Source organism: Strix uralensis, chromosome 4 (genome assembly GCF_047716275.1).
Source record: "Strix uralensis isolate ZFMK-TIS-50842 chromosome 4, bStrUra1, whole genome shotgun sequence".
Taxonomy (NCBI): Eukaryota; Metazoa; Chordata; class Aves; order Strigiformes; family Strigidae; genus Strix; species Strix uralensis.
The window spans coordinates 7124317-7137496 of NC_133975.1; the positions used below are offsets into that span (position 1 = coordinate 7124317).

The 13180-nt window shown below is 40.5% G+C and overlaps 1 protein-coding gene across 2 annotated transcripts in view; it reads left to right on the top strand.

Moving 5' to 3' along the window:
- The first annotated feature begins 75 nt into the window (after window positions 1–75).
- POLR1A (RNA polymerase I subunit A) overlaps window positions 76–13180 on the top strand; it is a 36285-nt gene continuing 23180 nt past the window's right edge. For both annotated transcript variants that reach the window (XR_012628618.1, XM_074865512.1), the window contains exons 1-12: window positions 76–250; window positions 2223–2427; window positions 4182–4331; window positions 4424–4531; window positions 5474–5559; window positions 5672–5781; window positions 7740–7826; window positions 8498–8600; window positions 9067–9226; window positions 10417–10590; window positions 10795–10917; window positions 11708–11935. Coding sequence is in view for 1 of the 2 variants with exons in the window: in XM_074865512.1 (XP_074721613.1) it covers window positions 174–250; window positions 2223–2427; window positions 4182–4331; window positions 4424–4531; window positions 5474–5559; window positions 5672–5781; window positions 7740–7826; window positions 8498–8600; window positions 9067–9226; window positions 10417–10590; window positions 10795–10917; window positions 11708–11935 (1611 nt within the window). In the remaining variant the exon portion in view is untranslated. The remainder of the gene's footprint in view (window positions 251–2222; window positions 2428–4181; window positions 4332–4423; window positions 4532–5473; window positions 5560–5671; window positions 5782–7739; window positions 7827–8497; window positions 8601–9066; window positions 9227–10416; window positions 10591–10794; window positions 10918–11707; window positions 11936–13180) is intronic.

The following is a 13180-nucleotide window of genomic DNA, read 5'->3' on the forward strand; positions in this document are numbered from 1 at the left end:
AGGGCGGTACCACTCCCGCGGCGGGCAGGGGGGAGGCCGCCCCTCCTCGGCCGTGGTACCGCCCGGCCCCGCCTGCCCCGCTCCGCCGGGACCGCGTGGTGCCGCGGGTGGCGCAGCACCTCCGGCTGCAGAGCGGGACGAGGCGCGGGCCGGGGGAGACTCATTCTTTCACCATGAAGCCGCCGAAAGTGGTGCCGTGGCGGCGGCTGGTTGGGGTCTCCTTCGGGATGTACACGGCCGAGGAGATCAGGTGAGGACCTTGGCAGGCGGGGGGGGGTTGTCCGCTTCCCCCGGCTCGTGGGTTCTGTTGAGGACTCCAGCTCCCGGCGTGCCCTGCGCCGGAGCGCCGGCGGTCCTCGGCGGGCTGGAGGCGCGAGGCCTGCTGGGACATGTAGTCTGGCTGCGCCGTGGCCCTCAGCAGCCGCTGGGATGGCGGCAACTGAGTACCCCCTGGTTGTTGGGGGTTGGGGGGCTGCGAGGTCTCTCAGACCCATTGCGTGGCCTGGGGCCGCTGGAGGTTGTTGGAGGGGTGGGGAAGGGCTGTGGGGCTGGGGGGGAGATTCCTCGAGGGGGGCTGAGGGAAACTGTATGAGTTTCAATAAGGCCAAATGCCGGGTGCTGCACTTGGGCCACAACAACCCCCAGCAGCGTTACAGGCTTGGGGAGGAGTGGCTGGAGAGCTGCCAGTCAGAGAGGGACCTGGGGGTGTGGATTGACAGCCGGCTGAACACGAGCCAGCAGTGTGCCCAGGTGGCCAAGAAGGCCAGTGGTATCCTGGCTTGTATCAGAAATAGCGTGGCCAGCAGGGACAGGGAAGGGATCTTACCCCTGTACTCGGCCCTGGTGAGGCCGCACCTCGATTCCTGTGTTCAGTTTTGGGCCCCTCAACTACAAAAAGGCCATTGAATGACTCGAGCGTGTCCAGAGAAGGGCAACGGAGCTGGTGCAGGGTCTGGAGCACATGTCGTACGAGGAGCGGCTGAGGGAACTGGGGTTGTTTAGTCTGGAGAAGAGGAAGGAGGCTGAGGGGAGACCTCATTGCCCTCTACAGCTCCCTGAAAGGAGGTTGCAGAGAGGGGGGGATGAGACTCTTGAACCAAGTAACAAGCGATAGGACAAGAGGGAATGGCCTCAAGTTGCACCAGGGAAGGGTTAGACTGACTATTAGGAAGTATTTCTTTGCAGAAGGGGTTGTTGGGCGTTGGAATGGGCTGCCCAGGGCAGTGGTGGAGTCCCCATCCCTGGAGGTGTTTAAGAGTCGGGTTGACCCAGCACTGAGGGATATGGTGTAGTTGAGAACGGACAGTGTTAGGTTAATGGTTGGACTAGATGATCTTCAAGGTCTTCTCCAACCTAGATGATTCTGTGAAAGGGTGTATCAGGAGGCAGGGAGGTGGCCCTGGTCCTCTCAGGAGAGCGCCTCACTGACAATGGAGTTGGGGGGAACACGGCCATTTCTGTGTGCTGCCAGGGGCAGAGGCTATGGGGTGCAGCATAAACTCACTTTGTGAGGGTAAAGGCTGCACCTGTCTTGGGGAGCCTCCCCTGAGAGGGTGTGTTGGCTTCCACCCACCCTGCACCTCAGCGCCAGCGGGGCCTGCCAGTGCCTGAAGAAGCCCTGTGCTGGTGAGGTTGGGCTTGTTCCTTGGTGGGCACATGCCTGGAAACCTGACCTGGGATCTGAACCTGAGTGTCTGGCATGGAAGAGACCTTGCTGGTTTCAATGAGGGGAAAATGATCAGATATTTTAGCACCAGTGTAAGTATTACAGAGCTGAGATCTTGTTGCAGAGGGGTTTTTTGCAGCTTTTTCCAGCAGGTCATCTCTCCTGGAGTTGTAGAGCACTGTCAATGTTTCTTTAGTGTTGGTGTGATATTATCATTCTGTGTAGTCAAGGATGTAAAGCTGTTGTCATCTAGGTATTTTCACTGTTTTATACCTCCCTTGCTGCTTGAGAGGACACACAGACAAAATTATCTGACTTCTTAATGTAATGACTGAAGATGTGAAAAATATTTGCTGTGGTATGCACGATTGTACTCTGACAATGAAGTTAATGATACAGAAATGCCCGCTGCAGGCACAAAGTACCCTCAAAAACATGCTTTCATCAATTAAAAAAATCATATAGATACTAAATGTCAATGCTAGTTGTACCATTCAAGTGCATATCGTGGCTGTTTGCTGCTGCTGATTTTTTTTTTCTATTCTTTCAACTTCAGGAAACTGAGTGTAAAATCCATAACAAATCCTCAGTATTTGGATAATGTGGGGAATCCAGCCATTAATGGGCTGTACGACTTGGCTTTGGGACCTCCAGACTCCAGAGAAGTGTGTGCAACTTGCGTACAGAACTTCAACAACTGTCCTGGTCATTTTGGCCATATAGAACTGCCTCTGACTGTCTACAACCCTCTGTTTTTTGATGTATGTACGCTTAATCATTGTCTTACTGATGAAATGGGTGATGGTGCTCAAGCTATCATACAGTTTGTAGTCCTTGAAACTAGTAAAGGTGCTGAGATCTGTTTTTTCTCTTAAGTTTAAATGCAATAACAGCAAATGTAGTAGAAAAGTTTGTTGTGTCATGATGGTTCAACACAAATAGACTCCTTAGACTTTTGCAAAATACACACTTTGTTGTAATTATTATTTTACTCAATACTGATGAACAAGAGAGGGGGAATGTTGATCACTAAACTATATGTCTGACTGTAGCATCTCATGCCTTAATTAAATAGATGGCACAGTAAAAATTATTAGGTGTGTCCTTTAAACGACTACTACAAACTTACAGGAACGGTTACCTACTTTTACTCTAGGATCTCCAAGTGCTTCCTGAACGTTCAGGGTTTGTTTTTGCCCTGAGTATCTGTGCTATACATTCTGCCCAGTGGGTCCTCTTATTCCAGAATAATTTATTCTAGAAATATGGATCAGTGTGGATAGAAACCAACAAACCTATCCAGTAATATGCTGAGTGACACGTGTGTGCCAAGTAAATGGAAGAATATAGTGTTGTAAGTTTGGTGACGCACAATTGAAAAATGCTAAGGTATATAGAAATCCATCAGTCTTTAATTAAAAAAGCTGTCAGGAAGATTTCTTGCATCTGGAAGTCAGACCCACGTGCTTCTCAGCTTTACAACTGTTGCATTTACATGATATGAGGGATGCCTAATGTAGAACAGAGATTTGACTTGTGCATCTTTTGGAACAGGTGCTATAAACTTGTTTTGAAAGCTACTGGTGATGGTCAAACTATACTTGTCTCCTAAGTGTTTCATGTAGGTGTTTTTTCAAAGGGTCATCTTTTAAATATGAAAGGATTCCTGGCTCTTAGGGTAGGATTTGCGTTATTCTAGTCTTCTGAAAGTTAGATGCATAATTTGATTGTACTTTTTAGCTCTTTCTGGAGTCTGAGGAGTGGGGCTATTGTAGAGAAAGATTCATCTCGCCTATATCAGGAACTTGAGCTGGGATGAATTTCCCTCCTGATGTGCTGATCTCTCCATTATAGCAGCTGGCTCCTGTATAGGCTATTAATTGAGACTAAAAACACCACTTTCAAATGACTAAAGTTAGATGAGGTTCATCCCACTTCTAGTCCTGTCCCAGCTTTGCAGTAAAATTTGACCAAGCAATAAAATGCAGCAGTAATTTCTAGCCTTCAGGCCACTGGTGCCCTGTGCAGCTAGAGTGAGTTATGTGCAGAGCTATGCTGAATAATAAAAACCACTGATATTTTCTCAAAGCTTGCGGAGAATGTGGTTGCATGAAGAATCTTGAGGGGCACTGTTAGTACTTGTGACCAGAATGTTCGTAGTGTGGAGTTTTGGGTACCACATTGTCCTTTATGGGACAAGCTGTTAGAAGCTGTAATCACAGTGCTACATAAGAGCAGCTTTGGCCCCAGAGTTGCTGTAGATATAACAGGCTTTTCCTGTTATGTAGATAGTTTGTTATGCAGGTAATTTGTCGACAGATCATGCTTTGCACCTGAGTTTGTGTGGTTGAAATAATTTTTTTTTCAGTCCAATTCTTTATGATTAAATTTAACAATTAGTCTGATTTCTCAATTATAGTAGCGCTTTCTGTAACTTCAAACAAATCTATCTACTTGCTTACTGTGCAAGCTAGTAAATCTACCAGGATAACTTTTTTTCCCCTTTTCTTTCCAGAAATTATACCTTCTAATTCGAGGTTCTTGTTTAAATTGTCACATGCTGACGTGTACTCGAGCTGTGGTTCACTTACTGCTCAGTCAGCTGAAGGTTCTGGAGAAAGGGTTGCTTCATGCTGTCCATGATCTTGAAGTCATTCTGAACAGGGCAAGTATTGTGTATTTCTCCATTTTTTGTTTTGAGTTGATAGTCCTGTAACTACAGAGCTATCCCAATTTATTTCATTCTGTTTCTTTTAGTTTTTAGAGCAATGTGCAGATGCCACAGGTTCAGAAATTGAAGAAGAGTTAAATCACCATGTTCAGGAAATATTAAAAAGTTACCAGATAATAGATCAGTGTTCAAACGTAAGTACAATCAGTGCTTCTCCTGAGATCTCAGGTTTTATCCTCTTAAGATGGTTATGTGTGGAAGAAAGTCTGTCTTTGTGTAGACTCTAGATTTTTGTCCTGGTGTGCTGGACTGTTACATTTAGAAGGCTTTCTGGGTGAAATGTCTGAAATGAAGCTTAAAAAGATTTTATTCCCTGTTAGTATAATTATTAGATTTCTGGAAAATACACTTTGTGTAGGGAAATGTTTTAATGGTGTAAATACCATATAAAAATGATCTGGTACTGCTGTCAGTACATTACCTACAGATGTTGATACTTCTCTGTATGATGCTCCAGCTGTTTTGAGCTGTAGAACATTTTTTGAGAACTCATGCATCCAGCAGATTTGCAGAATTACTTACAGTGAAATTTTAGTTATGTAATTGAATTCTCCTTTCTGTTTAAATGCAGTTTAATATACATTGTTAATTAAAGGAAAGTATTAGTGAAGAAGGTATTTAAAGGTCTGACATCTTAGAGCAGATTTGTTTATGAGCCAAATTTAATTCCTTCATTGCTTGTTTCAAAACTAACATTAAGCATTTGTAAATCATGCGTTCATGAGCAGTCAAAAGAAGTGATTTTTATCAATCTTCTACCTTCTTAAATCATCATTAGAGAAAAGCTTTAAAATTGAGTATTAACTTGAAAAATAAAGACTATGAAATAAATTTTAAAAGGAAGGTGCTGAGCGTTGAGGGGTCTATGTTTCCAGCAAATATGGGAAGATGATGGAAGAACACTAGAGATCAGGCTGTGAATAAAATCAATACAAGGACATGTGTGCATTGATACTAATGTTTGTGTTGACGGTTAACATTAATTGTGTAGTGTTTAATGAATTCTTTGTATCAAATTCTTTATTTTTGTTATTCTCATTATTTTTAAGTCTCTTTTTTTTTTTTTTCTTTATCAGGTCAAAAATGTATGTGAGTGTAGAAATAAACTGATAGCACAGTTCTGGAAAGCACATATGAGTTCAAAGAAATGCCCAAACTGCAAGTAAGTTTAACTGCATGAGGAAATAAATAGCTGGTGTGAAGTTAAATATTGTGAACATTTGTATTAAGTTTTATCTGCCTTTCCTTGATTTCTTTTTTTTTTTCCATTTAAGATCCAGGAGATCACTAGTGCGAAAAGAGCATAACAGCAAGCTGACAGTAACCTATCCTTCTACAGTGTATCATAAGTCAGGAGAAGAAGGCGTTCTGGATGAGCCACTGGGTAAAATATTTGTCTTCCACTCAAATATGTTTGCACTTATTTTCCTGTATTTACGGTGCACAGATTCCTAGCAGTGACTATGCATTTGTGACTCATTTATAAAAAATGTAAATAGAACAGTAAGCTCAGAAGTAGGGGAGTACCTGACTCCATTAAATTTCTCTATTTGTGAGCCTTCTGTGCTTTTGCAGTGTCTGTATGTCAGGAAAAGAAGTACAAAAACATAATCTATGTCAACTCTAATGTGGTTTTGGCACACTTAATTTTTGGTGGGTACATGATTTTCTGCTAAGTTTTTAAAACGGAGAGACTAGATGAAAAATTAACTAGGAGGAAGATGACCAATCTTACTCCAGAAAGAAAATCAAGTAATCCTAACTCTCAAGGAAGAACTTCCTCTTAAAAGAGGTAAAGACAGAAAAGAAAGTTGGTGATACATTCCAGGTTTAATTAACCTAGTGTTTGAATCACTTTAAACTTACTTTTTTCTTCTTGTTGTATCCTTGATCCTTTACACAACCAAGCAGAACTGAAGCAAATTTGAGTGCGAGTTAATTTAATCTTTAGAAAAAATTTATGTAGAGAGCTTATTCCATTTGCTGGTCTGTGGCTTAAATACTCGATCTCTGGTGTTGTGGCTGAAGAAGTACAGTGACAGTGATGGGTTTTAAAGCGGAAAGGTCAGATCTCACATCCATAACACATACAACAAAAGCAGGAAAGTTTGTGTATCCCAGTTACTACTTTTGAGTGACAACTATGATTTCACTCCATTAAATTGTAGGGTACAACTTTGGACTTTTTATTTGAGCCCTTTAGGACTGTCCAGAGTCTGAGGGCGTGTTTTATTATGCTAGTGAAGAAAATGGTTGTTATGGAGTTGCCAGATGTAGAATACTTTGTCTTACCACAGGAAGCTTCAAAACTAGCCATATTCTTGCAGTTTCTGTTAACATTCACAGCTGAAGTACAGGTAAGAAATATCTTCTCCTGTTAGTGTTCAAAGACCAAGACTGTAACTCTGCTTGATTACTTTCATTAAGTATTACATTTTCTGAAATGGGATGGACTATACAGCTATGTACATTCTGCATAGCCTGTGTCACAGTTGCTCACTGTATTGAAGCTTGGAGGGAATACTTTTAACCTTGGCATTGATGCATTTGTGTTTAAGGAATGGAAAGCTTTTCTATGTGAAGGAATGGGGAATTGAAATCTCAATGTGGAAGAATCTGGATTTCTGAACCTTAGCCAAAAGAAGAGTAGGAAACTTTATCTGAGGTCATGGAGAATTGCTTTTCATCGTTTACTCTGGCTTCCCTGGGACACAAGGGGCTGGCCTGCAAAAGAAGTAGAAATTGAGACCTAAAATCTCTGGCTTTTTTTTTAAAAAAAAAAGCTCTTTCTGCTTTTCAGTGGCAAAACCATGTGTTTTCCTTCATTGCTGAAACACAACTAGCCCAGACTCTTACAAAAACTTATGATATAGATGGGTTGCTGACTGTTGCTGTTGTCTCATCCAGTTGGGTGTTTCATGGGAACCTTGATCTCACTAGTAAATACTTGAATCCAACTTTGGTGATCCCCAAGGTTGACTCTGGATTTGAGTTTTGGTAAAGAGATGAGATGAGATGAAGAAGGGGTCCAGCTCACCATTAATCAAACAAAGAATACACGTTAGATGTTAAAGTTGAGTTTTATTTCACTTACTTATGCTGATATCCATTAGTCACAGAAATGGCTTATTTTTTCCATACTAGGAAGGCTCTTACTTTAGTTAGTTTCATATCCCCAAAGCAAATATTTTAATGATATTTTAATGTAAATGTCAGCCAGTATATTTCATATGTATTTCCATTCCTTCTCAGAGCTGGCAGTATTTATCACTGTAAGCAAAAAAACCCTTTCAGAGTAACCTCTTGTGATTTATTTTTTATTTTTCCTTTTTATTTTTTCAGCTATTGATGAAAGCCAGTTAGGGAAGAGAGGATACCTGACACCGATGACTGCCAAGGAATACATCCTGGCTCTGTGGAAGAATGAAGGTAATGGTTGTTAAGAGCAACCTTACTTTGTTTTCTGTATCATTTAGTGGACAAAGACTGCAAATGTTCCTGAATTAACTCCTTGTCAAATCTTTGCCTTTTGCCTTAAGGGCTTCTGGCTGCAAGATAGATTCTGTGACAGGAGGGCTGGTAGCTAGTGAACGCAGAGAGCTGGGTTCAATGAATAATTTGATCAGCTATTCCCCCCAGAAATCACGATTGCTGTTTACAGAGAATTTGATGTTCATATGATGCTGGACCCAATATTCCCCACAGTTACATCGGTTAAAGACTGAGAAAGCATTTAGGGGTCTCTCCTTTTGAGTTCCCTGTACTCTGAATTTGTATGCAGTTGCCAGGAAAAAACGAAGCAGTTACATGTATCAGTCACAGCTAGTAGCTGGAAACTGTTTCTTCCTGCTGTTACCCTTTTTTCTTTTGCTATACTGCATGTTTCTCTTCAGAGTTGTTTCTAAAAAATCATGTATGTGACCCAAAAGAGCAATGGCAGTTCATTCTGAAGTATGCCTAAATGTTTTTATTTTAAACAATCTTGCTGGTATTTAACTTAGCAGATTCTTTTGACTTGATTGACCAAATGCACCCGGGGGTTTGGATTCCCAAACAATAGCAGTGATAACGAGTTTATCTTTTCTATTGTATCGTTTTAGGTTTCTTCTTGCGTTATCTCTTCCCTGGGATGGATCCCCATGAGAGTTCTGGATTCAGTCCAGACATGTTTTTTTTAGATCTACTTGTGGTTCCGCCTTCAAGGTAAAATTTCCCCAGAAAAACTTTTGTAGAAATCACGGGATTTAGCACATACTTCTTTGCAGGAGTTGGAGGTGCAAACACCTATAGTACAGACACTGGTCTGCTAAAGCATCAGTGGAGTGTTAAAAAAAAAATATAAAATCACAGGAGTAACTGATAAGTTTTATTATAATTTCAAATGAGTTTGTTAAAGGACTGAAATACTATTATTTTCATAATGTATTTTAGTATTAGTGTTTTAAGTTATTATGGAACATTATAACAAGAAATTCTATCAGTACTATACAGTTAAGGAATCATTCCTCTTTTATGACTGTCCCAGTATAATAAATTAATTTTTAAATACTTGTTGTTAGTTTATAGGGATTATTTTTCATGTGTTGAAGACTTGTCTTAGAATGTTTGAGGTTTATCACGCTACTTTTCAGTGGTTTTAGTCTTCTAAAGTAATTTTGATCTGCTGTAGGTATCGTCCTGTAAATCGTGTTGGAGACCGACTGTTTACAAATGGTCAGACTGTGAACTTGCAGGCTGTCATGAAAGATGCCAAACTGATACGGAAGCTCCTGGTTTTCATGGCAAAAGAACAATGTCAGCCAATAAAAATTGCAGAAGAAATCCAAACAGTAAGAGTTGCTGGTTATCTTACTCTTTGCTTTTTGGATACGTAGGTTGAGTTCAGGTAGTTGACTCCAGTTTAAACTGTTCCAGTAATAGTTTTTGCCTGGGCTCTTGGAGTATGTGCTGTTCTCCATAGCTTTTTTTTTCGCTTTTTTTTTTTCCAATGCCACTTTCTGCTCACCTAGCTGGTGCAAAGGAAGAAACATTTTACACAGACTCCTTTAGTCATGATTTTTGTATTGGATTACTGTATGTGAGACATAAAGGGCTCCTGTTACTGGAGAATGAAATATGTACAGCACAAACAGTTCACAATAAAATTTTTCCAGCATCTCATCAAATTAAAAATGATAGGGGAAAAAAACCCACTTTGTCTTCTAAGCCTAGTAGAGACAATTGTGATCGTGGTTATTTTTGACCATCGATGTCTAAATAGAACCAAACAATTCACAAATTAATTAGTAACAACGCTTGTTTGCTACTCATGGTCATATAATAATAATAACGTATGTCACGATGCCTCTTTTCATATTTGTTCATGAATTGTGATATTGAGGGTTCTTTGGCACTGGTCCTAGTTTCAGCTGAACATGATTTACATCTTAAGTGTAAATCATTTTGAAAACATTTTTGGTTACTCAGAATTTAGCCACTAGGTGGAGATCTGTTCTTAAAACATTTGATGTGACAGAATGTTAATGTGTTTCCGGGGTGAGTGGTATACTGACTTTTAGAATGAACAGAAAGTCATGTAGGTGATAAAAGCTCTTGGATTTACGTTATTTTTATCTAAGAATATGACTTTCTGGTAGCACAGTGATGTGTAGCATGGACTGGCTAACCAGTAACATCTAATTTGGAAAGAGGACTGTCACTTACCAGGAGATGATTGACTGGCAATCATCTTAAAAATCCCACTGGTGTGTGTAGCTGTGGTGTTTGGAGATCTCCCATACAAGTCGGTTTCTAAAGCTTGACAGCATACCTGCCTGAGGCACTTGGTTGTAATAATTTGAAAGTAAAGTTTATATTGGTAAAGCTGCTTTTTTTTTTTTTGTTTTTTTGTAAATTAGTGTCTTTAATGCGATGCAAAATAGTGCCCAATGTTTCATTTGCTATTTAATGCTATAATTTCAGCCTAGTAAATTGAAGGTATTTTTTGTTAAGTTGAAGTTTCTAATTTCTGTTTCTGTAGGAGGCAGGAGAGAATAACGAACCTCTGGACCATTCTGTCCTGACAATGATTCCAGGTCAGACCATTGCAGATAAGCTGTACAATGCTTGGATTCGTCTTCAGAGCCATGTCAACATTGTATTTGATAGTGACATGGACAAACTAACAACAGAAAAATACCCTGGTATTCGTCAGGTGGGTAGCAGGCAGAATCTTAGAGACTCTGGGCTTTGTGTGTCACAGACAGTTAAAACAAGAGAAGTTGATGGAATAAGAAAAAAGTGAAATATTTGTGGTTAATATGTAGGCATTTTCATGATACCCATCGCTGTAATATCTGGAGAATCTGTCTGATGTTGCATGCTTTCACGTTTTAATCATTAACTTCTGTTTTCAAAGCTATTAGAGAAAAAGGAAGGACTGTTCCGCAAGCACATGATGGGAAAGCGTGTGGATTTTGCTGCTCGATCAGTCATTTGCCCTGATATGTACATTGGTACTAACGAGATTGGCATTCCTATGGTAAGTTTCTTTTTGATGCAGCTGGGGACTGAACTACACTGTAACACTTTCACCTCCATAGCCAGCAGTTTAAAATGTAGAGATTTTCTGACTCATCTGGACTCTTTCCTGCCCAGTGTGTCATAGCTGTATGTTACTACCGTGTGTAAATAAAGAAGGAGCATTGAAGAGCAAGAAATTCTTACCACTATACTGAACACCACATCTGGGAAAGAGGAGTTAAAAAAAAAAAAAGCTGCACTTGCTTTCTGGGATTATGAATTGGTGCAAACTCTATAAGTACATCCTGTTCCTCCTGTGGTGTTTGTACAGTGTGTATCTTGTTAAAGAAAGGCCGTAATAACATCACCAACTTCATTCATCTTTAATGATTTTTAACCACATAGACATGACTCCAAGCCTGAATTTGAGCTTTTCATTATGTCGTCTTTTCTGCTTGCTTATGTGCAAATAGTGAACCTGGTGATACTTCTTCTCTATATTTGCTGGTTTGTTTGCAGAATCTAAAATCATGCTTTCTTCCTTTTAATTGTTTATTGAGTTTTCCTTTTCTACTGCAGTAGAAAGTCATAAAAAGGACATAATTTCTATTTTTACGGTAGAGGATTTTAAAATAGAAATATATTTATTTGGCATGACAGTAGATGGAAGAGGAGATGCATCCAAGAGCTTAATTTATGCTTACATTGTATGTGTTAACATTTGACACTGTTTTTTTCAGTGACTTAGTACTGTTTTAAGTCAAAGTTGAACAACTTGTTATTTCTTGCCTCTTTTCCCTCCTGTCTAGGTATTTGCTACCAAACTGACTTATCCTCAGCCAGTCACTCCCTGGAATGTCAAAGAGCTGAGACAGGCTGTCATAAATGGCCCAAAGGTTCACCCTGGGGCCTCCATGGTCATTAATGAGGATGGATCTCGTACACTGTTGAGTGCGAGCAGCCTGACCCAGAGGGAAGCCTTAGCTAAGCAGCTCCTCACTCCTTCTTCAGGCGCGCCCCAATCAGGACTGAAGATTGTGAGTATGACAAAAGGCTTGTCAGAGCCCTCCTCCATCTGTGGTGTGGTGGGTTTTTTTTTTAAATACTGCTACTACTGTCCTTGCTAGTGATTCCAATGGGCCTGCTCACAAAAGACTCCCAGGGCAAGGTTATTTTGTCTTGTAGTAGGTCGCTGAGAAAAAGTGGGGGGTGTGTGGGAAGAAAAGCTTGATACTTTTTCAAATTCTAAAAACCATTTTACCATCCTGAATTTTACTCTCCTCATCATATGCAGTGTGTGGCATTCATCTTGCCAGGATATGAAGTGGTCTTTCTTTTGCAGCTGACTTCTTGGAAAGTCTTAGCAGTATGGAAGATAAAATATTGCTTTCATTTTATGCTTTTATGTCCCTCTGCCTCCCCATCCTTCTCAGCAAATTCTGTCTTTTTTTTCCTCTCCTTTTGAAATATTAAATAGATTCTGTATTTGGAGCAGTTTTTTGATGGTAGTTCTGAAAGCTGAAATTCAGTATGCTTGTAGAGTAGGTACAACACAAGCAGTTGATGTGCCATGTCTTCCAGGAGTGGGGTGCCTGTGAGTATGTACGAAGTAGAGTCTGTCTGTACGTCTACTGTCTGTCTGTCTACTTCTGTACGAAGTAGAGTTCTCCGGTCGGTGTCAGCCGTGCTGGTAGTGGCACTGACCAGGGGAGGAGCAGTCTGTGTTTTAGCACTGACTGCTATAACGTGGGATCCATCTTTCCATCACCGTCTCGTTTTACAGATGACAAAACAAGAAACAACCACACCGATAACCATCTGTTTGTACAGACATTAATGTTTGTGAAATGCTCAGTGTTTATATCAGTTTTTTCTTTGGAGCTGCTGGAGGGTTTGAGTTCTCTGTGCTACAGCTTAATCAACCTTTGAATAACTTAATAACTATCTCTGTCCCTTGCAAGAGTTCAGAACTTCCTATTTAGCTGCTAAGGCAAAAGTTTTGGTGATGAATAATCTTTTCACAATGTCTGTTATTTATACCCCTGTCTCTAATAGAGGCATAGTAGAGATTTAATATTTAAGATTTAAGATTGAGTATTTCTGTGATGTCAGTTCTCTCAGAACCTGTCCCAGAGGTAAACATAGACTGTAAAACAGCTTATCATACTCCTGTTGATAATCACTTAAATGGATACATGGGTGTACTGACAAGAGAAATTAAAATGAGATGGGTTTGAGAGACTCCGTTCTAGATAAGAATACATTGTGTTGTACTCAAACAT